The sequence below is a fragment of the Gopherus flavomarginatus genome, chromosome 5 (assembly GCF_025201925.1).
Source record: "Gopherus flavomarginatus isolate rGopFla2 chromosome 5, rGopFla2.mat.asm, whole genome shotgun sequence".
Lineage (NCBI taxonomy): Eukaryota > Metazoa > Chordata > Testudines > Testudinidae > Gopherus > Gopherus flavomarginatus.
The window spans coordinates 103,214,326-103,237,710 of record NC_066621.1 but is presented as its reverse complement, the minus strand read 5'-3'; the positions used below and the strand labels follow the sequence as shown (position 1 = coordinate 103,237,710).

Here is a 23,385-nt window from a genome sequence, read left to right as displayed (position 1 = left end):
CAGAAGTGAGCTAAACAGCATTGAAGGAAAACCCTGCTTCCCTTTGCTTCCACTTTGAGGTCAGCTTGGTGTGAGCAGAGAGCCCTTGAATCCTACAGTAATGGGGTCATGAGCAACCAAAGGGCACTATTTTGAAAAAGCTGTTCATAGAATTAAGAAAGTGATTTTTCCATCAGCAGCTCCTGGCCTACTGTAGCTGTCAGCTGACTGTTTCACTCAGCTTCTGGCACTACACAACATCACCACCAGTTCCTCTCCTGCACATGCTTCTTGTGTTAGATCAGAGTCACTGACAGCCTCCTGCCGCATTAGGGAGAGAAGTAAGTAGGGAGTGTGGAGAGCAGTGTTTACAGGTATGCTTAGCTTAGTTCTGCCCTGTCCGATATTTCGGTCAGGATGGGGACAAAAGTTCAATACAGAACTCTGCTGTCCTCAAGCTGGCTCTGTAGAACAACCAGGAGGGAAAGAGAGAGAAAGGGAAACTGTTCCTTCCCTTCCTTTCCTCACAGTCCCTAAGCTGAAGTTCTTCCTGTTTGTCCGAAAGTAGTGTTTTGATGACTTCTGCTACAAGGGACATCTGAATAGCACCAAGCGGCTGAGGCTAGTAAAATCTAAGGGCTTGTCTATATGCTATAGTTGCAACAGTTTAAGTAAAGGTGAAATATCTTGCTGATTTTTAGTTAAACAGGCACAGCTTTGTGTGTGTGTAGCCACTCTTACATTGGTTTTGAACTAGCTTAGCATGCCTGTGACAGGATTGATGTAAATCAGACAGACAGAAATCAAGTATAAACCCATGTAAGAGTGGCCACACAAAGTTGTACCAATTTAACTAAATTGGTGCAACATCACACTTTAGTTATATCAGTGAACCTTCAGCATGGAGACCAGACCTAAAACAGATCTGAAATAAATTGGGGGGTTTTAATTTGCCCACTGAAACTTTCTTATAACCTTCCAAAATCTGAAGCATTAAGAAAGTAAAATGAACAAGTATGTACACTTCAGAGATGACATTATTTTGTCTCCCCCGTGCAGTAAGTATGTTTTTAACTTTCAAAAGATGCAATAAAATCTTCTAAAAATAGATTTGATTTAAACCTCTTCTCAATCTTTTTTTGTGTTTCTGTCCTGAACAATGAATTTTCAAGACTTTGTTTTTGAGTAAATACAGCTTGTGTTTTGGGAGGGTAATATGGATTTTGTTGTATATGTTTGTGAACGTTTGTTTGTTTTTTAAAATCTTCTCGTTTAGTGATCATCCATCCAAAATGTGCGGGGGCGGGGTTGAGAGTAGGGGTGAAATTATTTTCAGGATTTAAGAAAACACTTTAACAGCTGTAAACATTGTGAAAAATAAAGTACTGTATTAAAGTTTTGTTTCCATCTTTTATACAGTGTGCAGGGCTGGCGCTTCCATTTAGGCGACCTAGGCTGTGGCCTAGGGTGCTAGGATTTGGGGGGGGGGGGGCATTTTGCCACCCTCGGCAGCAATTCAGCGGTGGGGAGTCCTTCCGCGCTCCGGGTCTTCAGCGGCAATTCTGCGATGGGTCCTTCACTCGCTCCAGGACCCGCTGTCAAAGTGCCCCGAAGACTGGGAGCCGCGGAAGGACCCTCCCCACTGCAGAATTGCCGCCAACGACCAGGAGCACGGAAGAACCCCCGCCTAGGGCGCCAAAAACCCTGGCACCGCTCCTGACAGTGTGATTTAGATCATCTGTCACATGTTGCTTCTGTATGTTAAAGAATGGTCTCCTGTTGGTAGCTTGCATGAATGGAAGAACTAAGTTTTGAGTTAATGGGAAGAAAAGAAATATCTTGAGGTTTGCCATTTTGAATTCTTGAGACAGTTCTGCTCGCTCTGGTAACCACTAACTTTAATTGAGCTGGAAGTGATGTGCTTTTTAAAGTATTTTATGAAAAATAAAAGCCTCATAAGGATTGGTGGGATGAATACATTAACACATTTCTGGGCTGGCTACTGCATTAGTCCAAATGGCATGATGTTTAATTTGTCTCCAGTTCTGTCCTTGAAAAGGAGACCGTTTTGAACATGAAGAGGAAAGCATAGCATGTTTGTATAGTTCCCTTCCCGCCCCCACCCCCACCCCAAATAACTATAGGCTTTAGCTATCCTGGGAAAACATAATGAAGGAAAGGCTCTTTAGTTTTATTGTTAAGATAAACTAGGTGAGGTCAATCACAAGTGGGATATGGTGCAACCTCACATAGCTGCCTCAGCAAACACTACAAAAAATTGTCTCCTTTTAGTTTTACAGTGAGATAGCTGATATGCATCAGCTATCTTGCTGGAGGAAAAAAAAGACTTTGTCAGTGAAGACAAAGCCTTTGTGCCTGGAAGCTGAGTGTGTGGCAAAAGTCTTGGCCAGCTGCAGTTTCAGGAAATAACAGCTTTTGAGAAAACACAGTAACTTACATGAGTAAGCAGAGGTAGAGCTCAAAAGTAAGGATTGTAGTAGTTAAAAATGGAAAAGACCATTCAGATGTGAATCTGTCCTCCATATGTGCATCAGATAGACTGAAGGAAGATGAATGGGAGTAGAAGTGGTGAAAGCAGCTCATAGTTCATCATGCAGAGATGCTGATTTCAGAGTAGAGATTTTGTTGGATGTATTTTAGACATCAGGCAAGTCTGCCAAAGAAAAAGGCTTTGGATGCTTATGGGACAAAAAAAAAAATTACAGTCGGCATTAATTCTGTTTTTAGCAACTTTTATAATATAAATATTACACAGAAAACTTATATGTAAAAAATCTTTACAGTCAGTCTTCTTTAACATATTTCATACAGAATTCTACAAATTACCACCACTATAGACGTTGCACAAATTTACAGAAACAGTAATGCAGATTGCTACTATTGCAACATTTTCTTTGCTGTTTCCAACACACGTTACTTTACAGTAATTACGCTTGACTCCTCTACCTTAGGCAAATGGTAATAAATTTAATCCTAGTTTGTTGTTGTACCAGTACTAACCAATCAACACTCCAAATGATTAGACTAGATACCCAAGGACAAGCAGTATTTCCTTTAAAGGGACTCCAACTTAAAAAAAAACCCCACATTATACTTCTCTCTAAAATTTTTTCTGTTGTGTTTTCTATTTTTTTAATCTTAATGCCTTAACTACACTAGGAAAAGAGGTGGGTGTTTTTAAATTGGATAAGCCATGACATATTAACACAATTTTAAAGGAGTTAAAACTTATCCAAACTAGTTTCTAGACAGCATCCAATTCTAATGCCAGCTAACACATTTCTAAAAACTCACCATTGTCCTGCGTCTAGACAAGGCCTACAATGAGTAGAAATGAAATATATTTCTATAAAGTTTTTTTCCAGTTTATTTGTGCTTTTTGCTTTTGTGTAGTCAGTTTCATTTTTTCCCCATTTAGTCAGTTTCTGTTGTTGGTATAGGTCTTTCACAGAGCGGAGGAGAGGATATAAAAATAGGAAAATATTAATATAAAACTGCAAACATTCACAGAGACTTAATGGGCAAATATATTACCTGAAACTACTATTAATGCCCTGAAATTTCCAGATTTCAGCTGCTTCTCTTTTGGTTGAATACTTTCAATATATGTGGAACAACCATACCTATCTTGTGCAGTCTCCTGTAAATGGACCTCTCCCAGTCACTCAAATAATCCTTGTACACACAGGGGAAGGGTGGGCTGATACCTAATTCTCTACCCCAAACTTTCACCTTCCCCATTTTTTGTGTGTTTTCTGGGATGATGAATGTATTTTGAAGCAGCTGACAATCAAGGCACAGGTATAGCAGTGCCAAAATGGCAGCTGATTGACTGGATTTTAATATTAAACTAAGATGAGAAATTTTGCTTGATGAGGAAAGAGGCAGTCTAGCCAGTCCTTAAACAGGAGAGATTTGGATTAGTTTTATCTAATCTATAAAGCTTTGAACTATGACTCCTATTTAGGCCGGTTTGATAGCCTTATGATCAGTGCAATGATATGTGGATGGGAAGGAAGACAATACTGCATGCATCAAAATGATAGAAGAAGGGAAAAGGAGACGTTGAGATGGAGTTAAGAGAAGAATAAAAGAGATTGTAAAAATCTGTCCTTCCAGAATCAGGACTCAATGTGCACGGTTTACAGGACAAAAATGCTGGTTCAGACATGGTCTGCAAATCTCATTCCAAATACACAATTTGTACCCCTTAGTTTATTGCATTGGGCCTGGATAAATCCTCTGTGTGCATGAAAATCCTATGGGCTATCTGCCAAACTGCATTTTAGAGAGATTGTGAATCTAGCCTTTTTTTTTTTTTTTAATTCTACCTATTATTAATGGCTTTCGTTGTCACAAGTCAAAAAGTTTAAACATGAATTTTTTTTTGCTGTGTATGTTATAAAAAGTTACTGTAACATTTCACTTAATTTGGAGAAAGAGGTTAAGCTGGTAAATTTCACTTTTGTTTTGCATCAGTTTTACCATGTGGTTCTCTTGCTGTAGGCACAATGGCTTTGTGGTTAGATTCACATAACTTCAGAGAACTCTAATTTTAAAACATTTCTATTCATATTCTATTACATGAAATCAGATTTTTATCATTTTAGCCATAAAATTAGTTGACAGGGTTCTTTTAAGCAGATAGCCAGGTTCTTCAGCCTTTATTTAATTTGCTGGATAATCTCCAAATATGTGACAATAGATGCAACATATATCTGGTTCATTCAGTATCTACAGATGTAAGAAAGCACAGACACTTTATATTTTATTACCCACTAATCTTAAAATTGAAAGTCATCTTACTCAGACTTGTAGAGCACTTTCCTTGCCTTAATTCTTTTCATAAAGAAAAAAAGAAATATGAAAGAGTGGGCAAAGCACGTTTGCAAGCATGGTCCAAGATCAGTTTGTTGAACACAGACATGCAATTTATTATGCTTATCAGTTATTCTGGATAGTTCAAGTTTAGTGTATGAGTAACAGAAGCTGTACAGAGTTCACAGCTACTGATTAAAAAAAGACATCCATAAAAATTCTTTATATACTGTACATGTATTTACAGTCAGTAAAATAGCACTGGACCTACAAGTCATTTTAGCTTATATCTGCTTGGTTTACCCAACAATAGAGATACCAGCCCAAGATCCAAGTTCAAAACAAGAATTTAAAATCACAGAGTTTTACAAGTCATTTCAATTGGACTTTTAAAACTTTTTTTTTTAAATAAGTTATACACTTTATATTTAACAATTTAAATTGCTTTGATGGGATAAATGTACATTTATTACCATATACTTGAATGCAAATTACACATGCAGTCTGTTTGGTCAGCTAAGACTTCAATGTACAATAGACAACATATTCTTGTAAAGTAACTTCTGAGATGTATTCTTGAAGAGCTCTGAGTAGATGTTGCACATAAATATCTTCAGTTACACAAGTTTCTGATATTTAATTGAATTACATTTGATAACGGTTCCCCATTCAGTCAATGGGAATGATGTATTATACAACTGAAAGTCTAATGAATCTCTTTGTCTTGAAACACAAACACAGTTTTCATCCTGGCCAGATGGCTGTTTATCTGTCAATAATTTGAAAGACTATTCAGTTACCTCTTAACAATATTTACACTTTCTTGCTTTAAAAGCAGACTGGGTTAAACTCACTCTAGCACCTTCAGCCAGGGAAAATTGATTGGCAAACACAGGATCCAATCCTTGACTTTGGGGGCTAGTATGGTGGAGAAGAGATCAAAGTGGCCTTTGAACTGCTAGGTTTTTGAAAGAGGAAAATACTGAGCTAGAAGGGGAGGATGCTAGTCATTATAGGAGACAAAGCTATTGTATGGAGGTTCTTACTCCCACCTCCCAATTAAACATTACAATGTTTGTACAGAATCTAGCACAACAGAGTCCAGATTCATGACTGGGGCTCCCAGGTGCAACTGCAATAATCATAATAATGAATATTGGTGAAATGCTGATGTCACCTCTGCCCCAGAAGGTGTAATGGATTTTGTCACACCTGAATATCAAATTAGTCACAAATTAAAGGACTGGGAGCTAAAGGGCTGGCGGTAAGACTCTGCTTGGCCTGGGGCTAAGAGATGTGACTCTTGACAGGCTGGAAGGTCAAAAGGGTCAGAATTTTAAAAAAACAAAACAAACCCCTCAGAAATGCCATGTATTTTTTATTAGGGCTGTTGATTAATCGCAGTTAACTCACACAAGTAACTCAAAAAATATCATCATGATTTAAAAAATTAATCACAATTAATCACAATTTTAATCACACTGTTAAACAATACCAATTGAAATTTATTAAATATTTTGAATGCTTTTCTACATTTTCAAATAAATTGATTTAAATTACAACACAGAATACAAAGTGTACACTGCTCACTTTATTATTTTTACTACAGATATTTGCAGTGTAAAAATGATAAAAGAAATAGTATTTTTCAATTCACCTCATACAAGTATTGTAGTGCAATCTCTTTATCATGAAAGTGCAACTTACAAATGTAGATTTTTGTTGTTACATAATTGCACTCAGAAACAAAAGTGTAAAACTTTAGAGCCTACAAGTCCACTCAGTCCTATTTCTTGGTCAGCCAGTCGCTAAAAGAAACAAGTTTGTTTACATGTGCAGGAGATAACACTGCCCTCTTCTTCTTTACAATGTCACCTGAAAGCAAGAACAGACATTTGCACAGCCCTTGTAGCCAGCATTGCAAGGTATTTACATGCCAGATATAACTTTTTTTTAACATTCACTTTAGTAAATTTTTTATAATACATAGGTTAGAAAAAGAGTGTCTGTACATCTGGGCATAGTGCTTAGATTATCCACAAATACAAAATTAGTTTTTTAAAAGTCATATGATACACAAAGTATATAAGTAGCAATAACCCAAATGTAGGGGAATAGAGTTAACAATACAGTTTAGATATTAGAATCCGAATACTCGGGTACATCGCTCATGAAAAGTTTTACAGAGATTTGGTTGTGGAAAGCAAAATATATCAATGAGTGGAGATTGTCCCTCAGTAACTGAGAATTAGGTTGTCCATTTAGAAAAATACAATCCATGAGAAAAGTATGTGTTACTTTCCTGACTGTGCTTCTCATCGGCACTGCAGCTCACCCCTCCTAGTAGTGCTGATGTCCAGTGATGCGTTCTATGTAGATGTCCCTCGACCACCTGATGGCGTCCGATGCCATGAGTTGCTGCATTAGCCGAGCATAGCGTTGACCAATTCCGCATTCTCTCAGCATTTGCTCGTTACTGGGGTCCCAAGCGCCTAAGGCTCCAACAATCAATGTGTGTGTCTGCCCTGATAACCCTCAGCTTTCAAGGTTTTGGCCAGAGGGACATATTTCCCTAACTTTAGAGCTCAGGCATCATGGAAGGCCGGGGTCCTGTTCTCAAATGGTACGTGATGTCCACCATGATGATCTTCTTCCAGTCCTCGGTGGTGATGACGATGTCGCAGTTGGCTGTTGGTTCCAGGGATGGTGGAGTTTACAGCAACCTTTCCCACAGGTGGCAGGATGGCTCTGGCCATGCAATCTTGGATGGTGTTGGGTTGCAGCTGCCAAGCTCTCGAATGGGGCTTGCAGCTACACAGGATGTGGGTTCATTGCCGTAGCCGCTCTTCCTGCGTCGCTTGTCCTGATTCCCGTGGCAGACGGCTCCGTTCAGTGGGATGTAGTTGAGCAGGGCCCTGCGAATGAACCTCCAGTTGGCAAATCAGGTGAAGCTGCCCCCGGACAGGAAGTGGTTGCTGGCATCCCACCTTGAATGCCTTGCCCTGGGCTAGCTACCGTTTTAGGTTTTCCACATATTGGCAGTGGATAACATCCTTCAAGATCCTCTCCAGCATGGTTCTAGCTCTCAGAGGGACAATAGTGTGATCTGTATTCTTCACCTGTGGCACCAGGACTTCCAGCTCCTAGCATTCCTTGCACGTCCAGCGGCAGCTGATACGCTTCTCCAGTCATCGCGTAGCATTGTGGGCACGAGTCCAGAGCGAAGCAAAGTCTCTTCCAAATTCACTTTCCAGCGAGCTGCTCAGGTAGGTGGCGACATCTTGGTTGGAGGGGGTCCTGGCAATTCGCTTCTTGACAGCATCCTTTAGAGCACTCTCTGCGATGTTCCTCACCATGGCATCCGGGCACGTCAGAAGGCGGAGGGTGAGAGTGATCATGGCAACATCGCACAGATCAGCCATTCGAGGGATGTTGGCACTGCCCTGCCTGTGCGAGATGTACACCAGTTCATTGCTGGCCCCCTGGGGAAGAAACATACACTTCTTCACCAGCTGCCGGATGATGATGGCTGTCTTGTTCAGAGGTACCTTCGTCACGGCAGATCCGCTCAGGACAAATAAGATACAGGGGATCAGGAAGGTGTTCAAGGCATTGATTTTCTGCCATGGTGCCAGTAGGGAGGAGTCAATCCCGGTCACATCTCACAGATCTCCACATTGGTATCCTTATTTACAATATCTTCTGAAAGCGAGAACAGACGTTCGCATTGTACTTCTGTAGCCAGCATTGGAAGGTATTTACATGCCAGATATGCTAAACATTCGTATGCTTCTTCATGCTTTGGCCACCATTTCAGAGGACGTGCTTCCATGCTGATGATGCTCGTTAAAAAGTAATGCGTTAATTAAATTTGTGACTGAACTCCTTAGGGGAGCACTGTATGTCTACTGCTCTGTGTTTTACTTGCATTCTGCCATATATTTCATGTTATAGCACTCTTGAACGATAACCCAGCATGTTGTTCGTTTTAAGAATACTTTCACTGCAGATTTGACAAAACGCAAAGAAGGTACCAATGTGAGATTTCTAAAGACAACTACAGCACTCAACTGAAGGTTTAAGAATCTGAAGTGCCTTCCAAAATCTGAGATTTGGAGTATGGAGCATGCTTCAAGAAGTCAAGATGCGGAAACTACAGAACCTGAACCACCAAAAAAGAAAATCAACCTTCTGCTGGTGGCATCTGACTCAGATGATGAAAACATGAGTCAGTCTGCACTTCGGATTGTTATCGAGCAGAACTCATCATCAGCATGGACGCACGTCCTCTGGAATGGTGGTTAAAGCATGAAGGGACATACGAATCTTTAGCATCTGGCACACAAATATCTTGCAATGCCAGCTACAACATTTCTATGCAAATGCCCGTTCTCACTTTCAGGTGACCTTGTAAACAGGAAGCAGGCAGCATTATCTCCTGCAAATGTGAACAAACTTGTTTGTCTGAGGGATTGGCTGAACAAGGAGTCGGACTGAGTAGACTCAGAGGCTCTAAAGTTTTACATTGTTTTGTTTTTCAATGCAGTTAGAATTTGTACATACTTCTACATTTGTAAATTCAACTTTCATGATAAAGAGATTGCACTATAGTACTTTTATTAGGTGTTTTGAAAAATACTATTTTATTTTTGCAGTGCAAATATTTATAATAAAAGTAAATATAAAGTGACCACTGTACTCTTTGTATTCTGTGTTGTAACTGAAATCAATATATTGGAAAATATGGAAAACATCCACAAATCTTTATATAAATAGTTTTCCATTATTGTTTAACAGTGCAATTAATCATGATTAATTTTTTTTAATTGCTAGACAACTCTAATTTTTATTTTTTGTGGGTTTGTCTATACAGGGAAGTTAGTTCAGATTAAGATTGGATTTAAATTTAAAATTGTTCTTGATTAACTCCCTGTGTAGAGGCTTTTAATCAGGAATAAAAGTGCCTTATTCTGAATTAGCTTAATCTAAAATGGGTTAAGGGAGTTAATGAAGAATAACTATTCTGCTTTAAATTCACACTTTACCTTAATCTGAATTAGTTTCCCTGTATAGAGAAGCCCACAGCAAATAAAAATACATCATATTCCTAAGAGTTTGTCATAAGGAGACCCTATCTAGCTGAATTTTAGTGTCAGATTAAATACTGTATACATTCCTCTCTATTCTTAATGAAATTTACATCCCCTGAAATGTATTTACATTAAAACACCTTTATGCTGGTAGAGCAGTGTAAAGGGACCTTGTAAATGAGCATCAGGCTTTTGAAAACTAGACTGTTGTTTGGGAACTCCAGGCAGATCATCCCAGGGAGGTACAGCAACCTTCAGCTTCTAAGAAGAGGTTGTGAAAGGAGAGTGTCTGAAATCACCACCACTCAGGCTTCTTGGTCAAAAGGGCACAGGCTGGGGAGCTCTCTCCTATACAGTGTGTTTCTTGCACTATCACAGACATACAGGGATACTAGGATTACAGACAAGAACCAAGTTTCAGAAACAAAGGGAGGTATTTTTATACCTGTGCAAAAATCAGAAATGCAGTTACATGACTTGCATGTGGTAGGGCTTGTTCTTTTTCCCAGTTAAGCCAATGGAGGTTTTGCTGTTGATTTCAGTGGGAGCTAGGTACAGCCCCACATGCAGGTTCCACACGCACAAATTAATAGTTGGTGTCAAAAATCTGACCCACAATGGCATGAATTTTTAGACAAGACAGCTGAAGAACTTTACAAATGGCCTTAGCAAGCTGATGCTCCAGCCAGTGACCTAGGACCAGAGAGGGAGAATGTGTGCAGAAGGGCAGGGTCCTGAGAGCCAGGCAGGAAATTTAATGGCAGGCCAGAACTTCTTGCTGCTGAGGACTCCTGTTAGAAAGCGACTGTTCATTGCACCAAATTAACACAAATGTAAGGGGGGGGGGGAAGATGGAGGAAACAATTTTGAGAGGGCATGTTTGGGGAAGGGGATTAAATGCTCAGGGGCTGGAGCCAGGAAAGAGTACATGGATTCGATACAGAATGGGGACAGGGCAGGAGGACCCTAAGTGATTCAGGAAACTCCAAATCCCCGCAGCTTCCCCAAGAGAGACAAAAAGAGATGAAGGCTAGAGGCTCCCTGGTACTGTGAAGTAGATGCCTCTTTCCCATCCCCCTTATCTGCCCATGGGAAGAGAATGGGAGAATTCTTTAAGAGTGTGAGAGAGAGAGAGAGAGAGAGAGAGAGAGAGAGAGAGAAACGAAGGGTGGAAAACATCCTGCTGCTGCTTGTTGAACCATGCAAGGGGAGAAATACGGACCTCCAGTCCTCCTCCCAAGAAGACAATTGCAGGTAAGCTGCGGGAAGAGGAGGTTCTCTGGGGAGGGATGGGTTCACCATGGAGGGACATGTTTGCTGTGGATTTTGGTTGCTTAGCTGAACCGTTAGTCAACTAAACTACCCACAAGAACATAACCTGAAATTCCCCATGATGTACATGCAACTTCTCCCCACCCCCAGCCTTCTCAGAATTGTTCCACAGCCACTTTTTTCTGAAATGCTGGCAACCACATAATAATCACATACACAGTCTGTTTTGTATTTATGCCAACAAATCCTAGCTCATGTGCTCTTGGGGCAGGGAGTTCCTTCATGTTATTTGTACAGTGCTTAGCCCACTAGAATCCTAGTCCCTGGCAGGTACCCGTAGATGTGCCAGAAATAATAAATAACAATAACTTAAGCTATAGAGGAAGGCTGTCGATGAGGAGGCTTTGTACTTCCCCAGCTTCAACAGGTTCCATAGTTGGAGGCCATGACATTTAAATGCTGTCATGGACTGATAATTCCCCTTCCTTAATTTTAATATTTGTATTTTTTGATTAAATCTTGAAATATCAGAACATATTGCACGCTTATAAATGAAGGACTGAAAGATGGAGAGAAGTTAAAGAAAATAGCCAACATCTTTTCCTCCTATCAAAATCTGTCTTCAACCATTAACCACTGAGCCAGCAGGGCCAGTATCAAGACTATTTGACCTGAATAGTAGCTTGGGACATTAAAGTGGAAGCAATACTCCAGTGTGAAATCTCTAGTCTCGTGCTCTGTATGAGGCACTATAATTTTTAGTTTTGCAGGGTTAAAAGTGTGGGTAGCTAGAACCTCTATGGCCAGCTCGAAAAGCAAGGATTTTAAAGGAATGCTTAATTTTAATCAGTTATAAAAAATATTTATGTACCACATCTTAGATCACTAAAAAGGAAAGACTTAAAATCGTCATTCGTTTCACTGCTTATTGACAGTTCATATTTCTAATGTTGGATGATGAAAATCAATGAACTCAGTTGCACTTTCCAGTTCTTCATGCAGCAATGATTGGGACCGTGAAATTTCTCTCATGAAAAATTGCTCAAAAAAGTCTTAGATTTATCAAATGTTTGTTGTTAGAAAACCTGAATTTGGGCCAAATTTGAGTTGAGAGTGTCCACTTAATTACATACCTTGTCGGAACACTTGTAGGTGACACTGGGCACTCGATAGAAACAGTAGCTACTTGTAGAGTCGCATCATCCATATTGGACATAGAAGTTGCTTACTGACGATAAATATAAACTTCTGGGCCTATATCGCCCTTCTTGAGAGAGATTCCAGAATGTATTAATTCCCATGTTCAGAAGATAAATTATTTTATACTGTCAGAGAAAGGAACACATTTATACATTCAGCAGTATATTGAACAGGCAAAATACGCTGATTCAACAGAGTATATTTCTGTTTAAAATCTTTCAGTCCCTGGTTCCTGTTCACTTGAATACAGCAGCTTTGTCACAGTTCAAAAAGCCCTCTCTTTTACATTCATCCAGAGGAGAGCTCCTGCCTTGTCAGCTATGCGCAGTCTCTGTGTTGTGTATTGTCCAAGACATGATTTCTGCGTTGAATACTGAGAGATTCAATTGTTTTGTGTGCCTGTTTAAGCTGAATCTTTAAAGCTTCATTTTCTGCTTTTAGAATATTTCTTTCCTAAACAAAAACAGAGAATGGCAGGCGTCATGTGAATGGTATTGGATTTTTAAATTGATTTCACCCGTTTGCTGGTGCACTTGCTTGATTGGCATCTCACATTTTCTGTGAGAGACTATTTAACTATTCTCCAAATGGTTATTATGCACTGAACAGTAAATGGCATGTTAAACAAAAAAGATCAGCATGAGCAAATGGCAATTAATTTTCTGTTTGCATCTCTAAAGAATGTATTTGGTTACCCGGTAAATTAACCATTTCATGCTTGAAACCAGTATTTTTCAATATGACTCATGCAGAATATATTTGTTCTAAATGTGTGCTGAGCTTTCAACCACTCGGTGCATAGGAGATGCAAAGATGGGGGAGAGGATTTGGGTGGAAGGTGGGAGTCCGTATTTCAGGAATGGGTGGGAGAGGGTTTAGTTGTGGCCATTGCTTGGGTTTGTAGATAGATATAACATGGATTAGTATTTTGGTGTTTTTTCACAAAGACTGAAGGCTTCATAGGGCAGAGACAGGCTGTCTCTTGATTGCACTACCTAGTGTAATGACAGTGTACTAATTGAACCATTTCCTCATTTCCTTTTTCCCTATGCATTAATATGCAAAGGTCCACAAAATGCTGGCTGACTGCAAACTGTGTGAAGTGAGCTTGCTTTATTTTTGCTTGCCTGAGATTTTAGGACAGTGATGCTGATTGGAGTTAAGATTTTAACCATTTCAGTTTTCATCTGAATTGGTTAACTTTTGTGAGAGGAAGGGACCATCTTGTGGTTAAAGCACTGGACAGAGATTCAGATCTGAGTTTAATTCCTGGATGTGTCACAGGCTTCCTGCATTACCTTAGGCAAGTCACTTAATAGCACTGTGCCTCAAGTCCTTCTCAGTAAAACAGGGGTAAGCAATGCTTGCTTTCTCCCACCTTTTATTTGTCTTGTCAGTTTAGGGCCTGATCCAAATCCCAGTGAAGAATGAGAGTTTTTCCATTGACTTCAGCGTGAATTGGATCAGGTAAGCTTGTAAGAAGAGAACTGTTACTTACCTTACAGTAGATGTGGTTCTGCAAGATGTGATGTCTGTGCAGATCTCACCATGTGCACAAGATCAGAATCTTCTAGCAAGTAGCGTCTGTTGGGGGCTGTACCTGCACCCTGAACATCCTCGCCCCTCCCTTCCACCATCCCTAGCTAAACATACAACAGGCTGCATGGATCCAACCAGCTCTATTCCCTCAGTAATTCAGAATCCCAGAGATAAGGACTCCAAAGGAGAAGAGATGAAGAGTGGGTCATGGAATCCACATGGACAAGACTTTGCAAAGAACTGATAAGTAACTGTTCTTTCCTCTTTGCATCCTTGTCCATGTGAATCCCATGGGTGCTGGCTAGCAAGCAGTAATTCTCACAGGACATACTAAGGAGTCTTGTCCAACTAGCTAATTTAGTCAAAAAGAGAACTGAGAACAGCCCTTCCAAATATGGCATCAGCTCTGGCAGCCCGGGGTTATTTTGGTGAGTGACGCACAGTTTCAGAAAATTATTGCTTCTTGACAAAGGGAGGTGTGAGCACCATTTTGTCTGATGAAGAACATTGCAGATGTATTTTCCATCAAGGCTCCCTTGATCAGTGACAACTCCTTGAAAGCTAGCCTGATCACTCAAAACTCCAGAATGTTAATGTGAAGGCAGGCATTGCTTTGGGACCTGATTAACCCTGTTGTAGAAGCATCTATGACTACTGTTAGTGATGGGCATAAAGTCTGAAATGGATCTCCTCTCCTCGTGCTGGGGTTCATCCACCATTTGAGAAAGTCCAATATAGCACTGTGATAAGAGTCTGTGGGGTATCTAGAAGGCTGCTACACAATTATGAGCCAGGACTGCAGTGGACATGTGCAAAGTCTGGCGAGAAGCACCACATACGTGCATGAAGCAAGATGACCTAGTAGCTTTAAGCAAAACCTTACTGATGTCATTGGTTGGTTTGAGATCTTAAAGCCTCATCAATTTGGGAATGGAAGAGATCAGGCTCCTTGAAAAGACAGAACTTCAGTAGTATACTGGACCTGTAATGATTCCTGATGGCTGCAGCCAGGACGTATTGTTATTGCTGTGGCCAGGAATTTAACAGCTGCATTGGATGTAGCTTGGTGAGAGGTCTTGGCCACTATTGACCTTTTGCTTCACCACCTTCAGTTCTATTCTTTGGTCTCGAGAGAGATCGAGAAAGGAAGAACCTTATCCCTGCTTGTTATATTTGGCAAGTAATAAGTTGCAAGGATACTGAGGTATGTGGTTTTCTTCCAAATAAGTCCAACCTCTTTAGATCATTTTCCTCATGGACCGACTCAGAGCTGGTTGTCAGGACTTTTCTAATATTGCTGAGACCACAAGAGAGCCCAGAGTAGGGCGAGAAGTGACATTCATGGCCCTTTTGCGGGTACTTGGTAACTCCTCTAAGGTAACTTTCCTTGCTGCAGTGAAAGGCTCTGACAACAGGGAGCCTCACTGCAGCGAGAAAAGGCCCCAAGGGTGCCTCTTCCCCCACCCCCTGCCAGAGCCTTTCCCTGCTGCTGAGGCTCTCACCGTGGCAGGAAAAGGCTCCAGCAGCAGGGAGGTAGTGGGACGCTACGTTGCTAAAAATACCAGTGTAGATATGGGAGGCACTGCTTGGGTGTAAAGAGATGTGTAGAGTATCTGTCCTGGGGGTTCCTGTGTGTAGGGCACTCTACTGGCCTAAGCCATGTCTTGCTGGGCATGTAGTGTCCGTACTCTGCATGCTACCGTATGTATAGACGTATCTTTGGTGTGTGGGCGACGCTGCCCTTTGCATGGAAGTTGATCTTGGTCTTTTTCCAGCTGAAGGTACAGGAGAGTGGGACCTAGAGGTATGTGAAGCTGGACCCCAGTATGCCTAATAAAGCCAGGAAGGGTAGAAAAAGACTGAGAAGGAGAAGTAGTGTTCCAAAGTCTTTCAACCATGTAATGGGGGACATGTCTTTCCTTAAGGGAAACTGGGGTGATATCCCTGTACTTCGGCTCTTAAGAGCATGGGAATACTCCTTAGCAGAAGCTGGGTGGAGGTAGGAGGATGGGGAAGACACAGAATAAATTGAGTCTGTAGAAAGTGCTGATAGGATCAGCACTGGGAGGATCAGTACTGAGGAGGTGGTTCCAGTGCTTAATTTGTAATGAAAGAGGTGCCAGGGCTCAGCCCCAGAAAGCTCTGGCATAAATTAAGCACTGGCTGAGTAGCCGGAGAGTAGCAGCGGCTGGCCGGGCACTCAGCTCTGAAGGCAGAACCGCCACCAGCAGCAGGATGGTATGTATGGCGTGTTGCCACCCTTACTTCTGCGCTGCTGCTGGTGGCGGCACTGCCTTCAGAGCTGGGTGGCTGGAGAGTGGCAGCTGCTGGCTGGAGCCCAGAGCTGCCGGAGCTATGAACAGCCAAGCCTACAGGTGCCGGGCTGAGCCCTAGCACAAATCAAGCAGTGGAGGATTCCCTGAGGGCAGGGAACAGGATGGCTAACTGATCCTTGTACTAGAGAGTAAAAGGTCTTTTGATATTGAGAGAGACTCCAGCATCTGAGGATTCTTTCGTTGCCAAGGCAGTCAATACTGTTGAAGCTGAAGTGGCCTCCCCTTGTCCTGAGCAAGATGACGAGCTAGTCATGGTCACTTTCTTGAGCTGATCTATGTTCTTGACCTTAGAGTTATCAGAGTCACAGGGCTCCAGGCTCCTCTTACACACATTTGCTTTATTCCTTTCCAGGGAAGGGGAATGGCAGTATCATCTGGCCCTGGGTCACGTCTTAGATCTACCATGTCTTATGTATCAGAGGGATAGCTGTGTTAGTCTGGATCTGTAAAAGCAGCAAAGAATCCTGTGGCACCTTATAGACTAACAGACGTTTTGGAGCATGAGCTTTTGTGGGTGAATACCCACTTTGTCAGATGCATGTAGTGGAAATTTCCAGGGGCAGGTATATATATGCAGGCAAGCTAGAGCTCATGCTCAAACGTCTGTTAGTCTATAAGGTGCCACAGGATTCTTTGCTGCTTTTACATGTCTTACGGTGTCACTACCTGGGTCCTGAACTGGAGGTGTGTGCAGTACCAGGATGACATCCCAAGGATGGCACCGATCTTGAGGCTTTTTCTTGGTACCACCAGGAGCTGGAGCTTGGAGTACAGTCTCCAAAGCACTGTGGGAGTGTCACGTCTGGCTCTGGGGACGTTATTTTGGGTCCAGGGAAGGCCTCTCAGGATCTGAGGTACCCCTCATGGACTGTTATTACAGCTACAGTTTTAGGTGAGATTCCTTCAGTTTTCTGGTCTGAATAAACAAGGGTGTGCACATTGAACAATAATTGAGAATATATGATTTCCCCCAAGTACACAAGACATCTGCTGTGGGTCATCAGCTGAGCATGTGGGGGCGAGGGTAGGAATCAGCCTGTTGCAGAAAGGGTAGAACTCGAGCGCTGAGGGTTTGGAGTCTGTCACGGGGTGGTAAGGCACAAACATCTAAGAACATTCCCTGAGACAAAAGGGGAATGGAAATCTGCCAAATGGGCAGAAAACTATTAACTAATAATCTAAATCTATATATGCAATTATTAACAAAACCCAGTTGTTGTAAGTGAAAGGAGGACGCCACAGTTCCCACCTTACTGCCCATACTGAGTTTTTGTGGCCATTTAAGCCTTAGGATTGTGGGGAGCACAAGCACGTACTGGGCACAGGTATGGCCCCAATGGACATTGCTTACCAGAAAGTTTGAAACTCATGTTCATGGAACACATGTGAACCAATAACAGTGGGATCCACAAGGATTTGAAGAACTGTTTCTTACTATGTGTTTTGTACAGTGCTTAGACCAATGCCCCAGTCTAGGTTCAGGCTTCTAGGTAGTTATTTTACAATTGTTAATATTGTAAATACATTTTACAGTTCCTCATTGCTGACTGTCTGGTTTGTCCATTTTACTCTATTGAATGATTTTCATTTCTATAAAGTTCTATTTCTCTCTCTTTCATTAGTCCTTATCTGTCGCTCTTCTTGTTTTATTCTCGACTACTATCTGTACCCTCCTGTATCATCAATTCCATGCTATTTTTTTCCCTCTTATTTACATTTCTCTGGGGGTATTTTTTTCTTATTTTTACCCTCACAATCATGTGCTTGTCATTCCCTTCCAGCTTTCTTATTTCTATTAGCCTTCTTGTTTTCTCCATAGCTGACTAGCCCACACATTCAGTGTCTTTCTTTCTGTACATTGACTTCAATTTCATTGATTCCAGCCTCTTGTTCTCCACTGGCATTTCTTTTTCTCTGACCACTCAAACAGACTTTTCTAGGTGTTTAAATGCAAAAAACTGTCTTAATGCAACTTCTGCGCAGTAAAAATCAGAATCAGAAAAGTGTAATATTTCAATAGCAAAGCGAACTTGGCCTCATTGCCCTTCCAATCAATTTTATGATGAGTACATATTGGAACATAAACTGTTATGCACTTGCCTGTTCTTTTAAATAGAAAAATGGGACTAGAACACTAAATTTTGTTGTGCAGCGTTGTTATTTATGGAAGCTTTAGCTTCTGTATTTCTTTAGTTTTTATAACTAACTGTAACACCTTGAAGTTGCATTTAGAGTTTTTTTCGGGGGGAGGCTTTAACTTCCTGTGGATTTTTTTTAAGAAATGAAAGAAGAGAAACACATAATATTTAACAATCCCATTTAGATTTTGAAGTTCACATCTTTCTTATGGTAAAGTCTGGTTTTGTTAGTGCTACTGTTTAGCTAGAGAGAGTGTGGGGCAAGGCAGGATTAACCTGGCATCAGCATAGTGACTTACAGTTTAATAGCAACATCTTCACTGTGGAAACTAATTTGCAAACTAATACCCCATCTGGAGTGTCCCTAAAATTGATGACTAGACTTACGGGGTAAAATTCTGGCGCCAGTGACTTCAATGAGGCCAGGATTTCACCTATGGATTTTAAGGCTGAAAGGGATCATTGTGATCATTTAGTCTGACTTCCTGCATAAGAAAGGCCTAATAATTTCTGCATCAAGCCCAATAGTTTATGCTTGACCTAGTGCATATCTTTTAGAAATATATCCAGTCTTGATTTAAAGTTTTCAAAGGATGGAGACTCTACAAATACCCCTTATTAATTGTTCCAGTAGTTAATTACCCTGGCAGTGCAAAGGGCCCTTGAAGTGATAGTAGATTGTTATATCAACTTTAAGGCCTCTTTACTGTGCCACTGTAGTGTAAAGGAGAATGGGGTCGATTGTGTAAGTACCTGCTCCACTTCCTGGTACGAGGGTTTATAGATGCGCTGCTCATCCTTCCGTTTCTGACTTGAGTCTTTGTTCTCCCATTTTACATAAGCCTTTTTGCGGCTTAGAACTGGGCTTGGGCATGGAGATGGTGTTGCAGGCTGTAGATAAATATTTTCCGATGGCATCCCATGCTCCTTCTCTATCTGCCTACTGGGTACAGCGCTATTTGCCAGTGCTGGCTCAGTCTGTGTGCTCTTGTCAAGAACAGCTGGCTTCACTCTCACTGAGATTTTTTGGGACGAGACACCCATAAGCATAATTGTTCGGTCCTTGCTCTCTTCATTGTGTTCAGCCACTTCTCCATTAGGAAATGTAAATGGGCCTTCCTCCTGCCCTGCAGAACAGAAACAACGAACTGAGTTAACTGGAGACCTGCATTGGGAAGGAAGATATATAGCCAGAATCATTCAGGGTGCTTTTTTTAAAACAATGTACTATGCAATATTTAATCTGAAATGGTGTTTATATTCACATCTCTCTGAATTTGGCCTAGTAGCACAGGCTCTTAAACTTTTTCCAGAGTGTGGACACCTCACCTCCGATTCACAATCCCATAAAATCCCTGCAGCAACTGCAACAGTTACTTACATGGAAAAGTATTATTAGGAAAGTATTACTGTACATTTAGCTGTCTTTAAGAAGTGTAACAGAAGTGTAAAACTGGAAGGGACCTTAATAGGTCATCTAGTCCTCTCCCATGTACTCAAGGCAGGACTAAGTAATAATTAGACCATTCCTGACAAGTGGTTGTCTAACTTGGTCTTAAAATCCTCCTATGATGGAGATTCCACAACCTCCCTAGGCAATTTGTTCCAGTGCTTAACCACCCTGACAGTTAGGAAGTTTCTTCTAATATCCAACCTAAACCTCCCTTGCTGCAATTTAAGCCCATTGCTTCTTGTCCTGTCCTCAGAGGTTAACAAGAACAATTTTTCACTCTCCTTCTTGTAACAACCTTTTATGTACCATGAATGAAAATGAAATAATACAGACTAGAGAACTTCCTCCTAATAATTCCTACAGCAGATCTTTTAGAAAAACATCCAGTCTTGATTTTAAAGTTACCACTGATGGAGAATGGTTACTTACCCTCACTATTAAAAGCATACACCTTACTTCCTGTCTGAATTTGTCAAACTTCAACTGCCAGACATTCAATCATGTTATACCTCGTTTGCTTGACTGATGAGCCCATTATTAAATATTTGTTCTCCATGTAGGTACTTAGAGAGCATAATCAAGTCACCCCTTAGCCTTCTCTTTGTTAAGCTAAGTATATTGAGCTCTTTGCATCTGCCACCGCCAGGATGTTTTCTAATCTTTTAATTATTCTCTGCGCTCTTCTCTGAACCCTCTCCAATTTATCAATATCCTTCTTGAATTGTAGACTCCAGAACTGGACACAGTATTCCAGCAGTGGTCACACCAGTGCCAAATACAAAGGTAAAACAACCTCTCTACACCTTTACATACCCTTCCTTTCCCCATAGCCTTGGAGAAAAATCACAATCTTTTTGTGTTAGCTTACCCCTCTAAAACTGGTGCAATTAAATACTTCAGTGTGCAATGTCTTTCACATAAGTGATCCCAAAATGGTTTGCCGAGTTAAATGGCAGTTACAAAATGAAAGCAACAAATTAAAGCAGAGGGAATGAGAAATGGAGAGGTAAGGGTGTGACTCTAAGAGCTCCTCCACGCCAGCTGGCAAAGGGCTCACTGTTCATAGAATCATAGAATATTAGGATTGGAAGGAACCTCAGAAGGTCATCTAGTCCAATCCCCTGCTCAAAGCAGGACCAATCCCCAGATTTTTTACCCCAGTTCCCCAAATGGCCCCCTGAAGGATTGAACTCATAACCCTGAGTTTAGCAGGCCAATGCTCAAACCACTGAGCTATCCCTCCCCCCCCCCCATTTATCTCCTTTGAAAGGTCATTGAGTCCAGCCCCCTGCTTTTACTAGCAGGACCAAGTACTGATTTTTGCCACAGATCCCTAAGTGGCCCCCTCAAGGATTGAACTCACAACTCTGGGTTTAGCAGACCAATGCTCAAACCACTGAGCTATCCCTATATTTTTTTTCTGTAACAGCACCTCCTGCTGGGCCTGCTAAACTCACTATACCTAAGATGTTGCTGTCATGGCATTTATCAGTAAAGCACATTGTGTGAGATTTTAAATGAAAACCAGTATCTTGCTGATCATTAATATTGTTGTGATATTTATGTACTGATTATATGTAAAAAAAAATATGTCCTTGTGGTTTGTATCAAGGTGTTACTCCCTAGCAGAAGTGAAGAACTGGTTTTGCCAGACAAAGGCATGTATGTTCACGAGTCTGCCTAGGTTAATATGTATATTAAGCACTGTAAATCAAACACAATGGGAGCTACATTTGCATTTCAGATCAGCAGGAGGATCTAAAGACAACTTGGAGGCTGCACAATGGCAGGGGAGGGGGGAGGCAGCAATCCTGACTGGGGGGGTCAAAACAATGAGTTTGGCTTTTTGCTTCTCCTTTTATTTCCCATTTTGGTATCCCCTTACTGAGGAAACCCCTTGAAGGGTGTGGCGATAGTTATGAAAACTTGGGTCCTGGTTTTGACTGAACTCCAGCAGCTCTCTCATAACTGAATCCTTGGGAGAAGATCTACTTTATAAAACAGGAACGGTAACCATTCATAAGTGTAGACCTCGGCTTGCATTTTATGTTTTTTTTATTTGTGTAATCAGTTCTGTTTCCACTCATTATCCTTTATCAATATCTCTTAAATCATAATCTTTGTTAATAAGCATATAAGTAGATTACAGTGCTGTGGTGTTACAAAAGGATCAGATCCTGAGACATACCAGCCAAGCTGTGTGTACATTGTTTCTTTGGGGACAGCTTACCTGGTAATTATTGTGAGTGTCCAGGGAGAGGGACTGGATACTGCATGGAGCACTCTGAGGACTCGGGGGTTAGCCCTAGTTGGCACAGAGAAGGCGAGGTCTGTGGCAACTGGGAAATCAGTGATTGTGGGACCTGAAGCTGTTGGTTTCAGGCAGGGTTGCTAACTTTCTTACTGAACATCCCTTGCCCCGTTCCTTCTCCGAGGCCCGGCCCCATTCATCCCCTCTCCCTCCGTCACTTGCTCTTCCCCACTCTTACTCCCTCATTTTCACCGGGCTAGGGAGGGTCTCTTTTCGACCAGGTGTTCGGTTGAAAATTGGATATCTTGCAACCCAAGTCTGACAACAGTAACTATGTGGGGCAAGCACTTGAGATGAAAAATAGAGACAATTTGAGAACTTTTAAATGAACGGGGAGTCAGTGGAGCTAACGAAGGATGCAGCTGTGGCAAGATAGACGGCCATATCTGCATGTGTTACGGCCCTCCATGTTCTGGAGTCTGGAAAGAGAGATGTGCCTGAGGGAAGCCACAGAGCAGGTCAGTGCAAGCAGTCTGATAGCTTCCAGGGCCAGAAGGGACCCCTCTGATCATCTAGCCTGCCCTCCTTTATAACACAGGGCATAGAACTTCCCCAAAATAATTCCTAGTGAATATTGTTTAGATAAACCTCCAGCCTTGGTTTAAAGATTCCTAGCGATGGAGAATCCACCACGACCCTTAGTAAACCATTCCAATGGTTAATTACCAGCACTATGAAACATTTACAATTTATATGGAGGCCTGAGTGAACTCCACCATCAGAGCAGGTGAGGCTGCGGGTGTGGTTACAGGCAGGTTTACAGACAGAGGCGATGCGCAAAGAGCAGGAGAGCTCAAAGATGAGGAGAGTGAATATCTTGAGGAAATCTGAGTCAAAAAGAAATAGCCTGTGGTCTCATTCAAGACAAACACTTCTTCTTTTGGATGCTTAACTGATTAAATCTGAGATTAAGCCATATTTCCTTGCTTGAGATAGGCAGGAAAGAATGGGCAGTTAGTAAAGATCTGCACAGCTGAGTGTTAATGTAAGGTGACCAAGAGGAAGTTTGAAATCACCTAGGGACATGAAGAAAAGAATGTAATTATGGCTCTTAATTTTCTTGGTGCACATGAAATGTACACAAGTTGATTTTAGAAACCCAGAAGCGAAATTTGAATTTAACCCTGAGCCACTTAGTTAATATTGCAATTGCTTCCTGCCAAATGGTAGAAACTAGAGCACACTGCAGTCTGCTTGTCACAAGGTGGCACAATTAGTTAACACATCA

The 23,385-nt window shown here is 41.4% G+C and overlaps 1 protein-coding gene across 1 annotated transcript in view; it reads right to left on the bottom strand.

Annotated features, from left to right (window-relative positions):
• Positions 1 to 4,909: 4,909 nt before the first annotated feature.
• The window catches only part of RASGRP1 (RAS guanyl releasing protein 1), an 86,025-nt gene continuing 67,549 nt past the window's right edge, over positions 4,910 to 23,385 (bottom strand). Inside the window, exons 16-18 of the mRNA XM_050954827.1 lie at positions 19,147 to 19,520; positions 12,314 to 12,833; positions 4,910 to 8,300 (exon numbers count right to left, since the gene is read on the bottom strand). Of these exons, the coding sequence (XP_050810784.1) occupies positions 12,699 to 12,833; positions 19,147 to 19,520 (509 nt within the window). The 3' untranslated portion in view covers positions 4,910 to 8,300; positions 12,314 to 12,698. The remainder of the gene's footprint in view (positions 8,301 to 12,313; positions 12,834 to 19,146; positions 19,521 to 23,385) is intronic.